This window comes from Schistosoma mansoni (genome assembly GCF_000237925.1).
Source record: "Schistosoma mansoni, WGS project CABG00000000 data, chromosome 1 unplaced supercontig 0010, strain Puerto Rico, whole genome shotgun sequence".
Classification (NCBI taxonomy): domain Eukaryota; kingdom Metazoa; phylum Platyhelminthes; class Trematoda; order Strigeidida; family Schistosomatidae; genus Schistosoma; species Schistosoma mansoni.
The window spans coordinates 3,481,850-3,496,499 of record NW_017385987.1 but is presented as its reverse complement, the minus strand read 5'-3'; the positions used below and the strand labels follow the sequence as shown (position 1 = coordinate 3,496,499).

At 36.5% G+C, this 14,650-nt stretch overlaps 1 protein-coding gene across 1 annotated transcript; it reads right to left on the bottom strand.

The window, feature by feature from the left end:
* Positions 1-5,191: 5,191 nt before the first annotated feature.
* Positions 5,192-10,943, bottom strand: Smp_009830 (translocon-associated protein, beta subunit precursor (trap-beta) (signal sequence receptor beta subunit), putative; the record flags this gene model as incomplete). The annotated part of the gene is made up of 3 exons (XM_018792030.1): positions 5,192-5,278; positions 8,781-8,988; positions 10,777-10,943. The coding sequence occupies 3 exons, from the start codon at positions 10,941-10,943 to the stop codon at positions 5,192-5,194; spliced, it is 462 nt and encodes a 153-aa protein (XP_018644932.1).
* Between the last annotated feature and the right edge of the window lie 3,707 nt (positions 10,944-14,650).

Here is a 14,650-nt window from a genome sequence, read left to right as displayed (position 1 = left end):
TTCCTGGGAAGTCTAGTGAGAAGCAGTAACCGGTGGAGTTCAATCAGGTCTGTTGGGACCATCAACTTACTGATGACATTGGTGAATTGTTGCTCAATTCCCTGGATTGGTTGAAGTTAGACATTAATACCGTTGGATGCCGGCTCAGTGGTTTAGTTATTTGTTAATTTATTCACAATTTCTTACCAAAAATTACTTGAATTTGAAATACAAAATCAACATAATGAAAAATAACCTGATTGAAAATTTTGAACTATGAAACTTGAATAATCACGCAAAAGTAGTTAAAAACTATGTACCATTCTCAGTTTAATAAACACTTCATGATAATCAAGTTATCATAACAGATATTACCATATTACAATGGATCAAAGTTCTCAGTATACTTTCAAAACTAAGCATATCTTTAAGCAGCTTATAAGCGATTAATTTCGACTTAATTCTTATTAAATAAAGTCATAGAAACCTAGCATCATATTTTTTGTGAAAAATGTTGATTAGTCAAAAGTCTAAAAGTGGTGAGTGACCTATAGCCTGAGGTGACAAGTGTCTGATAACGCGATCGTAATTCAACCTTTCTACTTTATCCGAGATGAGACTATAATTATTATCTATGATAACTGTAACTAACTGATAATTAGAACTGACCGATGTAGTAACACAGTAAGTTTTTGAGATTAATTTTTAAAATATTTATTATGATTGCTATATGAAGTGACTAACGGTTAAATCATCCTATCTGATAAGGGAAACACAAAATAAATAAAACCTATGATAAGGCATAAAAACTTATCACCTGATAGTTAGTTCTACGACTATAACTTCATTGAACACCAAAAAAATTGTATGTTCCAACTATTCAAAAAAGATTTTCGATTACAACAATATTGGGTTGCTCTTAACAAAAGCCTGTAGTAAGTTTTATCATTTATTAAAACATTATTTTAATTGCTTGTAAATTCATTTCTATTTCAATAAATCATTTATAATCATCTGAAGGGGTTTTGTGGATATTTAGTATTTTCATAGTTAAGTGTTCTGGCGCGAGACTGGTAGGTCCTGGGTTCGAATCTCGCGCGGGCGAGGTCGTGGATGCGCACCGCTGAGGAGTCCCACAATCAGACGAAACGGCTGTCCAGTGCTTCCAGGTTTTCCTTGGTGGTCTAGCTTCAATTGACTCACGCTTGCAACTATGAAAGTCATTTATACTTAATATACTTTTTGCTCCTTGATTATGAATTCGGAATAAACATGAATTCTTAGAAAACTTGTTAAATCTCGTTTATTTTACTGAATACTATAGTGCTATGGTTTTAAAGATAATAAGAAACGGTAAATATAAAATACAATTATAAACAATTTTCAAATTTCGAAGAGAAATTCTAACCGGAGTAGTACTGTTTAACATTGAATGATTATTCAAGTAGATAATATAAATACATTAAATAAGACGTTCCATTTAATTTGCTGTTGCCCATTGTGTTAAGGATAATGTTGTCGAATAATATAATGAATAATAATCACTGAATATGCAAACCGTTTCAGATCATGGAACTGATGTATACAGTATGCTGGACATCGCAGATATCTATGAGTTTTCTGTTTAACGAAACGAGCATTCTTAGAGCCCGATATCCAATAAGATAATAAACCTAATTCCTAGTTTTTTTAAAGATAAATAAAAAAGGTTTTTTCTGATACTGTGAGATGAGTGGTCCAAAAATGAAATTATCGTTGTCTTTCCGAACAACACCATCAAATAAACCTCGAAATACAGCAACCTACTGAAACTTTCTCCTAAGTTGCTCACAGCTTATCCTGATCACGTAAGATATGATTATTACTGTCAATTTTTCTTTGACTCCGAGAATTAATTTCAATTATCTTTCTGCCTGACCTGACTAATGATCTTATAGTTGTTTGCCAATTCTCTGATTGGCTTAAATTAGTCCATCTCAGCAAGTCAGTGCTAAGTTTCGACTTATTTCCTGACATTCTCAATTTTTATGTTTGATTACATAATTATAGTCAACCAATCTTGAAAAAAATCAGCGAATTTATGTCCTAACATCGAAAGCGAAAAGAATGAATTCTTTGTTGTCACAATCTCGACAAGATATTTTATAAATGATATTTAACTTGTCTTACTGTGTCTACAGTTTCGACAGTAAACATCAGAAAGATTTTGTCTTGTTATGATCCACACCTATTGATACAGGATATAATCTGTTTGCTGGTTTCATATTCGATAACAAGTTGGTTAAGCTTCTTTTGCTGAAAGTGTGTAAGCAGTTGTTCTTCCAAAAGCCAGGAGTAAAGTTACTATTTCCTAATTTCTCTCTATGGCAGACGCACTGATATTTCCCATTATTTTTATTGTGAATGATTTATAAATAATCAACATTATCAGATTTATATTTTCTCCATTTCACAATAGACTTAAACCTCAAAAATCACCCAGAAGGTTAAATAGAAAGCTTCATTATAATGTCAAAGTAATTTACTATAGAAATAATACACCAATTCATCACAGGATGTTTTTTGTCAATTCATATACATTATGTAAAGTATGAATAGTTTTGTAAAAAGATGTGTGACAAACTTGAGAACTTATCCCTATTTGTGAGTAGAGAATATACTGCTAGAATAAGTGAAGTAGTATGACGGAAGCAGTGAATCAGCTGAAACGGTGATGAACGGGACCCTGAAATTATATTCAGCAAGCCAAGATAATACATACATTTGCGGTCTCATCCTGAAAACAGTGAGTCCATGTTACCTACACTAATTTTTATAAATATTTTCCAACAAAAATTTAATAAATCCATGTTTCTCAGAGTACAAGAACCAAAAGTTACTCATAGTAAGAATGCATATATCAAACGAGTAGCGGGACCAAAGAAAGCAATCAGAAGATTCGAAATATGCAATATCGTGGAGATTCGCCGCCCAGTGAATGATTTGGGTGAGGTTTTGTTTTCTAAGCTTGATGATCTGGTCATGGAGCTTTCATTGTTTTCCTGTACATCATCAGCTTTAACTCCAGGTAGAAGTGAAGTGTTCAAATTCCACCACATCTGACTCAGCTTGTCCTGTTGACCTCGACTGATTATTGTTGATCTCTAAACTGTCATTGTCTACCTCTTTATTTTGATTGTCTTTCTTCGATCTGATTCTTGGTCCTATATTTTTCCATGATTTTTCTGATTGGTTCTGAACATAATACCTTCGTTTACATTAACTTCATTACCACATTCAAACATGTATGTGTCAATGCAAAAAGTTTCATCGTGTTAATTAATTCATTATTTTTGGATTTCTAGTGAACACAACTGCCAAATCGGTCACATAAGGCATAAGTGTTGAAGCTTCCACTCAAAAGTGACACTCAAGTTGGTGCAACAGGGGCATGAGATAAACTTTATGAAACGAATAATGATTTTACTGGTGTCCAAAACTTGACAGATAAAGTGAAATACGAACTCACAACAGAAACAACAGTCACAGCTACCTAATTTAGTAGCAAGACAGATTAGTCGAGAAAATTATGTCAGAATCCTAGAAACATAATCCTGACAGAGTAGATTTTCACGGGTGGTCAACGTCTTTAACATCAAATGTACAGGAGAATTATAAAACAAAATCTAATTCCTAGGTATTTTACTAAACTGAATAATCATAGGATCGTCAGAAACACAAGTATACAGGAACCTGTCACACAGACCAAATACTAACCTTCAACAACCAATCAACGTACAAGCAGGATTGTGTACATACGTTATTAAAAATAAACAGAACATCTCTATATCACTCTTACTAGGAAAGAACTAAAGCTCCTACTGTCTTCAGTAATAATATTCAACTTTTAGTTAAGAGGTGACTTACGAACCGATCGATCAATGAGAAACCAACCCAGAAATCAGGAAAGGACAGTCTCATTACATAAAAAGCATCTCAGAAACCAGATATCTTGGACCCCTAAGAAGTCAATGTCACCAAACCGAAGTAACCGTTTCAAACCGAAAGACAAGTTATTATTAAAGCCAGTACAATATTGTAAAGCACTTCACTCTTAATTACTTAATATTATATCTGTATACTCTGATGTACTGCCCAGGCACCCTCAACAAAGATGATTTGCTCAAAGAATCGATTTCTGAGCCTTTGACCTATAGATCTAACGAGCAAGGCTATGAAGCGACGTTAGATCCAGTCCCATAGCAGCAAGTGACTCAAGTTCATACGTCTTCCGTTTCTGGGGGTTCTGGCGCCCCATTGTACCAATACTTATGTGTTTAAATAAATAAATAAGTCTGAAATTAGTCCTTTCCAACTCCTGTAAATGGGTCTACCGTATCCATCAGGTCAATTTAGGCACCAAACGTCGACGCTTCTTACTCTCACTTTTGTAAAAACACCCACCATGTGACGGCAGTGAGTACGACTTTCCCGGTAGAGGTCATAAACGCATGACCGTATGGGGGCATTCCAAGGATAGTGAACACTCCTTAACTTCGGAAACACCAGGACATATGAGGGGCTGGCACCTTTAGGTTGACAGCCAAAGATACGGCAGAGAAAATAAACAAGTGCAACACCATGTACAAAGTAAATTGTACCAACTGAGAAAAAAATACTAGATTGAACCCCCTCTTTAGTTGCTCATATGTGGAAACAATCAAGGAGTGAAACTATATGTAATCATATTAACGCACGTACACCATCATGGACAACAATGCAAACGGAAAACACTGAAATTCAGGATCAAGAGAATTTTAAGAGTTTCTAGAACTATGGCAATCAAACCAATTGGTAGTCAAACATATAGACAGAAATTCGATCCGCTAAACCATATGAAAAAGGTTGGACAACCAAATGGTCAGAGACCAACCGAACAAGGCAGTCAAGAGTAGTAAAAAGACGAATGTAACCTTCTTCTTCGTCCTCTAGTTAAATCAATCTGAAAATATTAGTAAAATACTCAAAACGAAACTGAATCAACCCATGCATTCACTTATTGTGCTTTGAAATACATTATAATATGTCCACAGTATTACCAATATACGCTTTTCTATTTATTTACTAAATACGTTTCCCACTCTTTAAATATATAACATATATATAATAGATACAAAGAAACGAAATACAACGTGAGAAGAAATATACAAATGAAGAAGAGTATTATGAAAAGCTAGTATTTTGATGCGCTCGAGTGCCACAGCATATATGGTATCAGTAAGCAGGGTGTAACAAACAAAGCGAAACCAATCCACTCAATCTGTTAAAAGAAAAAAAGAAAGCAATACAAATACTACTGTAGATTTATGAAATCACTTTTTTCTAATAAATAATTTTAGAGAACTCCCGGTAAACGATGCAAAATTTTGAGACGAATAACTACTTGAAAGAAAAATTAAGTGTTATCAAAAAGAGAGTGAAGCATTTCATTCTTACACATGATTACGGGTTCTCATACCGAGATAATCAATCGATAAGCCGGCCATTTTATTTATTTAATCACATACATATTGGTACAAAGGGCACCGGATACATATGCGCCATAGATAAGGTAGGATGTGGTATGAATCTATTTTGATCCAAGCTGCCACATCTCATTAGCGCAGCAAGAGAGGAACTTGACAAAATAAGAAGTGAGAAAATAATATCAAATAGAGCAGAGAGTGAACTACGAGAAATATAATTCCGGTAGAACGAGTGGAATTGAAGAATGAATCTGTCTGGTTACATACCTAAATTTATCAAAACGAAAACATCCTTAATAAATTTAGCTGAAGCATGCAAATAAAATCGTATTATTGGAACACAATGGATTCGTTCTATTAACGAAGTAGAATGGTACATAGTGATAAAATGTTAGATTAAGAATAAAATCTAACTGATAAATGAATTCATTTTATTCTGTAAACATCCTTTCGACTGTAATTCAAGTTCATTAATGAGATTAAATGACGATAAAACCCTGAAATTACTTGCTTTCGAAAACAAATGAATTCAGAATTTAAGGAAAGTCACTTCGTATTAAATAGAACTAGTACACTGAACGTTATTCTTAGTTTTTACACTCCTCTTTAGTACGTTTATTCACTGCGTAATATATTTTAGATGTAGTAAGATATATGTTCATTGATGACTTTAATAATATACTGTGAACATAAGTTGTAGAGCTTTAAAATGGATAATATTTGATTGCTTTCTCTACAGAATAATTCTAAGTGAAATTGTTAACGGAAGATAGATTGGATTAAAGCATGTTCCGTGCAGGATTATGTTGCGGCACGCTGATTGACTATTTCTTAACCCATCAGCGCTAGTGAACACTTTGAGAAGACTCTAGGATCCTCTCATGTAAAAACTATAAATATACTAACGTTTTTCTCATTGTGTTTCCTACTTCCATCTACCCTTGTTATTTGGAATATAATTTCATTCCTGTTCAATCATGTTCTCATTTGGGGACTTGTCGAGTAAATCAGTGTCTAAGAATACTAAACAATAGGAATAGCTGGGTCGTAATAAGAGGAATTATAACAGAAACTAAATGAAGACAAGGAATACAATAACATATATTATACAACGACCAGTGAAAATTTTACTAACTGTATGAGAAGTGAAACGCTTGTTATACTCCTTCAGTCTGTGAATTGTAAGTAGACCAGGTGCAGAAGAATACAAAAACTATAGAAAAAAAAATAATAGGATGTTTTTATTTAGCATGTATAAACACTTTTATTTCATAAAAAAAGGTTAAACAGTCACAAGGAAAATGTAACTAATAGGACAATTTCCCTCTACATTCGATGGAAACGTAAGTATGAAGGGTACAGGATCTCGTCCTGTTTATCAAGATGCTTCTACATTTCGTGACTCAAGACGTAAGCGCTAAACAGACTACAGGTATATTCTAGGTTGGTTTACTGTTAGCTAACTTTCAACAGTATCTTGTGATCTGAGCGGGACATTTACTTAGAGTGGAAGATATACCTAGTTATTCTGTTTTTTTTTTTGGTAGATTGATTCATTTTGTGCTACACTTGTTAACCAAGCGCAACAAGGCCCTTAAAGACATTCTAGAGTATAATACTGCACATATTATTTATCCTAACTTTCGGACAGCCTTTGATGATTCAGACACCATGTGACTATTTAATCATTTTTACCTATCTAATAACTCTATTCTTTTCATAGGAAGAAGTTACGACTTTCAGAACATATACCTCTTAAATCCGTGCCCTTGTAGTTCTACACTTATACATCGTAGGTCAGTACTGCTACTATTTAATCCAATTACTGGCTCTTCGTGGCACTACTTACTATCTATTTCAAATCATATTAACGCTTGTAATGATCAACGTTTTGTGTTGGCACGTTTTTTTCTCCGCTTCGCTTTTCACCTGTCTGTCCGAGTAAATAATGCCTGAAATAAATTCATCAGACTAAATTCGTATCTAGCTTTTTATTACTGCCGTCGCCCAAACGGGGTTCGCATAAGTAAAACATACGAGACCAAATGGAGAATCTATACTTATTGTTCGTTCGTTTGATCTTTGTTTATTTGAACACATAAACACTGGTACAAGGGGGGCACCAAATACATACGTGCCACACAATAACAATGAAGCCAGTAGCAGTTATCATTGATTTGTGTGAGGGCTGTGATACTGCCCGGGTACCCAGACCAAAGCAGGTGGTTTTCCTAGGGGCCACGCCCCGAGTCTTCGACCTAAAGGTCTGATTCACAAGGCAGTGGAGCATCGTGAGGAGATGCACTCCCATGGTAACCGGTGACCAACGATTGGTTCATACGCTATTAGTCCCCTCAGTATACTGGAGCCCATGTACACCATCAGTTTGGAATCAGGGTTTTCCAACTCCCCTAGGTAGACCCTTCATATCCACCAACCCAGTTAAAGCGACGAACATTCGCTTTTCGTCCTCTCAATTTCGTAAACAATACTCCCACCGCGAGAGGCCAGTAAGTAGGACTTCCTAGACAGTGGTTGTATACGCGTGGTCATATAAAAGCATTTCGAGAGGGAGAGCGAACTCTTCCCACCCCCGGCTGTACTAGAGCATTTGGGGGCATTCGTTTGATCATTAACAGAGCTAGACAGCCTGGCCTACAACATTAACTGTGTTGCCACAATACTAACTTCGATTTTAATAACACTAAACATTGGTTCGTAAATATTGATACTTCGTCAGCTTTTTTCATGTAACCAGTAGGTGGACCAAAGTAACACAATCGAATGTTAATGATGAGAATATTTGTTTTTAATGGATTCCCTACTTGTTACTAGATTCTTTGGGTTTGATTTTACTGGAAACTTATGAACCAATGCCGAATAGTTTCAAGGATGTCCATCTGTTAAAAAACTTGTATCAAATAATTCGACAAGAACGATATGCATAAATTTAGCGACTATATGTCAGTCAGTCAGTCAGTTACAACGTAGAACTTCGTACGTACGTACATCAGTTCGAGTTGCCATACCACATTAGCACAGAAATGCAGTTGTCGATTCATATCCCATAGTGGTAGAAGCAGTAAGAGTATATGTAGCCCTGGAAATAAATCACTTCTAAAGAGCACAAACTTTTCCAAATATCCTACATATACTACGAGACGATACCCACTCTATGCATCAATCAGAAGCATAAAAAACCAAAACGAATGAGATAATTAAACAGAGAACAATTATACAACAATGGTATAGAGGCTGGAAATATAATACGCAAACTAGCAAAAAATTAAAGCTTACGGAACTTTTCTGCAAATCAGTAGACTTGTAAGTAATTGTAGCACTAGAAAAATTATGAACGCCATTTATTTGAGGTTTGAGGATTATGACATGAGTGACGTTCGAGGAGGCAGGTACAACAGGCCACCGAGCAGAAGGACTCCCATGAATCAATGTAAATTCTGTTTCGGAAAAGATATCAAATAGCTCAACATCTTTGGCAGCGCGTCTGTGTAGAAGGAAAACAGAAAATGTTTATGTATTAGGGCACGACTAGGTACAATTACAATATTAAAAAAATTAGTCTGTCTAAATGCCATGAAAAAAGCGATGTAGTTCCGAGCTAAAATAGTCAAGAATGAGTCAAAGACCATTATGAATAAAACGGATGTTACGTAACTCCTGAAATAAGATAACTAAAGCTATGAAAACGCAAGAGAACCACGTAAATGAATGAATAGACTACTAAAACTGGACTGGTCACGTTTTTGTATTAAATACCATAAAACAGATAATCTCAAACCAATAAGACCATAGAACCACAAAAAGTGAGGTGGAAGTTATAAAGCATTTACCGACATAAGCAACACCCCAAATCTAATGTGAAATTCACTCTTTTTTCCGAAAATTTCTGACGAGACCATAATTTATGGACGAGCCAATCAGAAGCGTTTGAGGGATCTTAAGGTTACGGTGCCAGCTTTAGTACCTGATGCACATCTACGATTGGTTCACAGAGGATTTTAGAGAAGACTTGACAATTAGGCGGCTACGATAGATAAGACTACTAAGAAGTTCCTGTATTTGTAATTGCCGTAATCAACTGACTTGTAGACCTTGTGCAGACTACCGTGATGTTGTATTTTTATGTAATCAGTCAGTCTATGTAACAGATGTTGAAGGAAGACGTTTGCTAGAATAGGAAGCTTTTTCGCCCGATCCAGATTGAAACTGGGACATATTATAATAATTGCCGCGAACTGCATAGTAAAAGCACCATTAACATTAGCTGCAACAGTCACAGATGTTACTGGAACTTCGGCTGTTCAGTGGTATAAGTATTGTAGGGATACATCCAAATCAAAATGATAGACTTACACAACCGGAGTACACACAAACAATAATGAAGCTACTTGGTCGAAGCCGAGAGAGCTTTTGTGACTTTATCATGGCTCCAGAGACCGACTATTATGGAGCCATATGGATGAGTTCCATTACCGTATGCATTAGGATTTTAGAACCCTTAAACCTCTTTCTAACCTTGACAAGATTTTGGACCATATGAAACAAGCGTACCAACTTTAATTATTTGGTTTCGTATAATATATTTTTACTCCATGCTGGCTGTTTACTGACTGACTAATATTTCTCAGGGTCACCCATGATTCGTTCAAAGGTTGTCCATAAAACATAGTCTCGCCAACTTTCTTCCGAAAAACTCAACAGTTGATGGGAGTGCCAGGCACGAATAACCTCTGCGGATATAAGTCTGATGCTAAAGTAGACTGCGATTCAGTGGGCTATTATACAGCTATAAACATGTCACTTATTCCTGATAAGCTACAAACGCGCAACACTAATCTTCGTCTTTTTCAGGTTTGGTGTTTTGTCAATAAAGGAGTTACCTTATGGTTTGAATCACATGTTTTCTCAACCCTAAGATTACATTTTTCCTATGGTCATCTACATCCCTCATTTGTCCTCATACTTACAAAAATTGTTTCAAATTCCCTTCATAGTTAAATCAATAACCAGGAAAATGCAAGAATTGTACCAAGGCAAACCGATTGTTTTAACAATACACTACCTCAAAGAAAATGCATAACCCAAAAGGTGGTCCGAGTATCAAATACACAACTTTCATCTGCTAAATCGTAAGTATCGATTCGCAAACAATTTTTGAGTCCTCAAAACATTGACGCAATGGGTGCAGCATGGGGGGTCAAATTCAAATGTGTCGAACTAATTGAAAACAATAACTGGCGAGTATTTGTCAATTAAGGCATTAAAAACTTACGACTCATGGAAATTATAAATTGTATATAGAATAGTCATTTCTTTTTCCTGGAAGATAAACTCATTCAAAATTTCTTTGGAGACCGCCAATCGGACATTGTCCACAGAATCTGAAGATACCAGGACAACCGAATAAATGGCCAACAGGATACCAAAACTAAACCCCATCACGTTGAACAGACTTCAAAATACCCGCTAATAACCGGTGTACTACGACGTGGCAAGGTCACTTATGTGTAATACGGCAGTGTTGTAAATGTCTATAAAAATGTAATAAAATAAATATGTTCCTAATCAACCTATATGTCAGAAGAGGGTAAATTGAAAAACATTTATGTGCAAATATTATAGCCTCTAAAAAGATTGATTCGGAGCTCTTTCACCATCGTGTTTATTAGGTCCGAGGGATGGCAAGAATAGGGATTAGGAGTACTAGACGAACGGCATTAATGAACCCTTATAGCCTTAGCTCACAAATTGAGCGAGGCATTAAGCCAGATGAGTATAGACTCAGTGAAATGTCATTGAGCCCTAGCCGGATCATTCATCAGGGTAAATCATTTCTATGTGGGACGACATATCACTGAACATTGAACAGTCTATCTGGTTCCTCCTATCGGTAGAGCGAGGGTCACCCAGTGACACGAAAATCTCACATTAGAACTGGGATTGTTTGAATATGATGAGTCACGAAGTCGAAAGAAAAGAAGTCAGACTCCGTCACTAACGAAGAATTCCTAACTAAGAACCTCTGCCTTCAATTTCTAGTCTTCGAGGTGAAGATCGGAAGTAGGGCGACCCATGTTAGTACAGTGAAGATCCAATTTGGTTTTAAACATATCAACAGTAGATACTGATATAACGTGCTCTGGTAGATAATCCTAGTAGTTTATTACTCCGTGTTGGAAACAGAACTTCAGGTGTATATTGTTTGATCTCGGTTTTTGACCCTTCTGAGAACTTTCTTTAACGTTACTAGTCCTCTGTGTAAGAAAACTATGACAAATATTGACACCAAAGTCATCGTCTGGTATACGGTACTCCAGCATTGAGTCGCCTCGTAACCTGCTGTAATATAATGGAAACAGTCCAGGGCGTCTCAGTGTAACCTCGTTGAGCGTGTCGAGAATGTTTCACTATTTCGATCTCACTCTGTTAAACCGATGCTAGCACATCTGCCTTTCTGCTCGAAATCTACATCACGTATCTGATCTCACAAGCGTCAGGCGTAATACTTTAAGCACTTCCTCATCCAAAAGAATAAGTAACCTATGAATAGCCTACGGGACCTAGAAGCAGACATCTTACAATAAATCACAAACCCAAGAGTTTTACTAATCACTACTCCTAAGTCTTTGTGACTAATCACTTCAAGAAATACCGTTCCGTTTATTTTATATCTATATAAGCCGTCACAACAGCTGATTTACGTTCGTAAACTCTTGGCGGATTTATTTCCATTTACCACACACTTTCCACTCAGCTAGTAAATTAAGGTCTCTCATTGGTTCTTTCTTGTCAGAAACGTTCAGTATCGGTCTATATAACTTGATATTACCGAAATTAAGTGAGATAGATGATTTTGTGGCACTTAGTAGATCATTTACGTTAAGTATAAAAGAAGATGTCTACGATTAACTTTTGGGAAACCCCACTATTCACAGACCCCCATGGTAATAAACCACCATTTATCCCTTCCCGCTGCCTCCTATCGCTGGGGAAGTTAAGTATTCAATCCCTAACCGTATAATTCATCCCCAAATTTTCCGTTTTATTCTAAGGCCTAGATGAGAGACTTTATCGAGGGGCCTACCTAAATCGATGAAGAGTACACCTTTCGTGCCTATAGGTAACCCTCGTGCTATTGATAGAAGAAACCAGAGAAGTAGTGAATAGGTCTTTATTTCGATCTTCGCGCAGTCACAGTGGAGCGTGGGTTTATCTGTTCAGACAAACAAAGGCTCTCAACATTCCATATAAGATAGTAGGGAATATAACGCTTACAAAAGGTAAGGAAGTGAATGAATACTTGAACAATACTGTTTTAGCATATGCCTGGTTGTTTGGGGTCAACTCTTAACCAACCAACCTGAGCTGTTACACACCTAACGGAAGTTTTCTATCTTTCTCTCCAGTCCATTCTCTTTCTGTGATAAGGTTAATCAGGCATATAAGAAATTCCTTGAAAATATATTGTTTCATCACCAAAACATTTTTCACCCTTACTTAACTCAGAATAACTACCCAAGGTTGAGAATGGTTCTGGGTAGGCTAACCACGCGATAGTTACCAACCAAGCACTTGTCTCTAGTTTTGTGTACCAGACCAATTTTTAAATCCAATCTCTTGGCAGTTAATAGTGCTTCGGAAACAAACCGAACATTATTATCATCAGTCCGGCCAGGAGTCTCAAGATTTGAGGATGAATATCATCTATGTCACTGAGCTTGTCTGATTTGGGATGTTGAAGTGGTTGTAGAATAAATCCCCTCTTGATTGAAAGATCCCTTGAAGAAACGATATTGTTGAAGTTAATGACTGGTTTTTCAACACAATTGTCAAAAAACCATGAAAACATTCTATTAAAGTTTTGGCCTTTTTACTGTCACCACTTACCAGCGTAAAGGGATTTTCCCGTGGTCGAAGTGGCAATATTTCTTCACCTCCCTGAGCCCATCTCTTGATAAGCAACAACAAGGTTTTTGGATTTTTTGGAAATTAATGAATCACATGTTTCAAACACTATAATCTAGCTCTGTTTGTCAACGCTTTACATGGGTTTCTAGTCTTGGAGTAGGCAGTTGTGATCTGTTCAGATCTTCCTCAGATGACGCAAGTCAGCGCACACCTCTCTTACTGTTTATCCTAATGTGCTATAAAATGAGATCATGACCTGAGCAGATGGGGATATAATAGATGAGAATCACAAACAAATGAATGTGTGAGCATATCATTTGCTATGTATCTAAGGATACTCCCTCATTTCGGCATTTATTAATGTCACTCCAGCACGTTTATCTTAGTAGTTTTCGAGTGATATTAGGGTTACGACTTAGCCAAGTTTCATCCCGGCCATGATGAGTGGTTTTATTTCATTAGCACTCCTACGTCACGAAACTTACGTACCAGACTGAGGGCATTTTATTTCGTCAGTCCAGGTTTTATACAATTTGTTAGGCTGAACTAAAACGTACAGTGGACAACAGTCTCTGAAATTTCAAGTGGTTGGGTATGTTTTTGATGTTGGTTTGTTCTCTGAGCTGGATGGTTTGGTCGTGGAGCTTTCATCGTCCTTCTGAACGACATCATCAGCACAAACTTCGGGTAGAAGTGAAATGTTTGAATTTCTCTACATGTGATTCACAGCTTGTCCTCTGCACCTCGATGTTGATTGGTTCTTATTGACCTTAAATCTGTCATTGTTTATTTCTCTGGGTATGTTAAATTTAAAGGTCAATCTACAGTGGATGAAATGGTAGGACCGCATTAGCTTGATGCGGATGCTCAACAGGATTTTTCATTAAATCCGACTGTACACACTACAAATCGGTCTGTCCCACGAGTGGTACCAGATACGCTAGAACGATAGACGTCTGGCTACTTGGAGACCTCTTTCCGTCATGCCGTCGACAAAAAGAAAAGATGATTCATATCCCTCACGAGTAGTTAAATTAGTCAGTCAAACAATAACAACTAAAATTACAACAACTTATGGGAGTCAATGAAGTTCAACAGATAATTAAAATTGAGTGAACGTGGATCGATCTAGAACTGCAGCATTTGCTTTCTTTCCCAATCAATTCTTTATCTCGACTTCTTTGTGATTCGATAGCGCTGATGGTTACGAGACATAAAGACGATCGGTGCTTATTGCC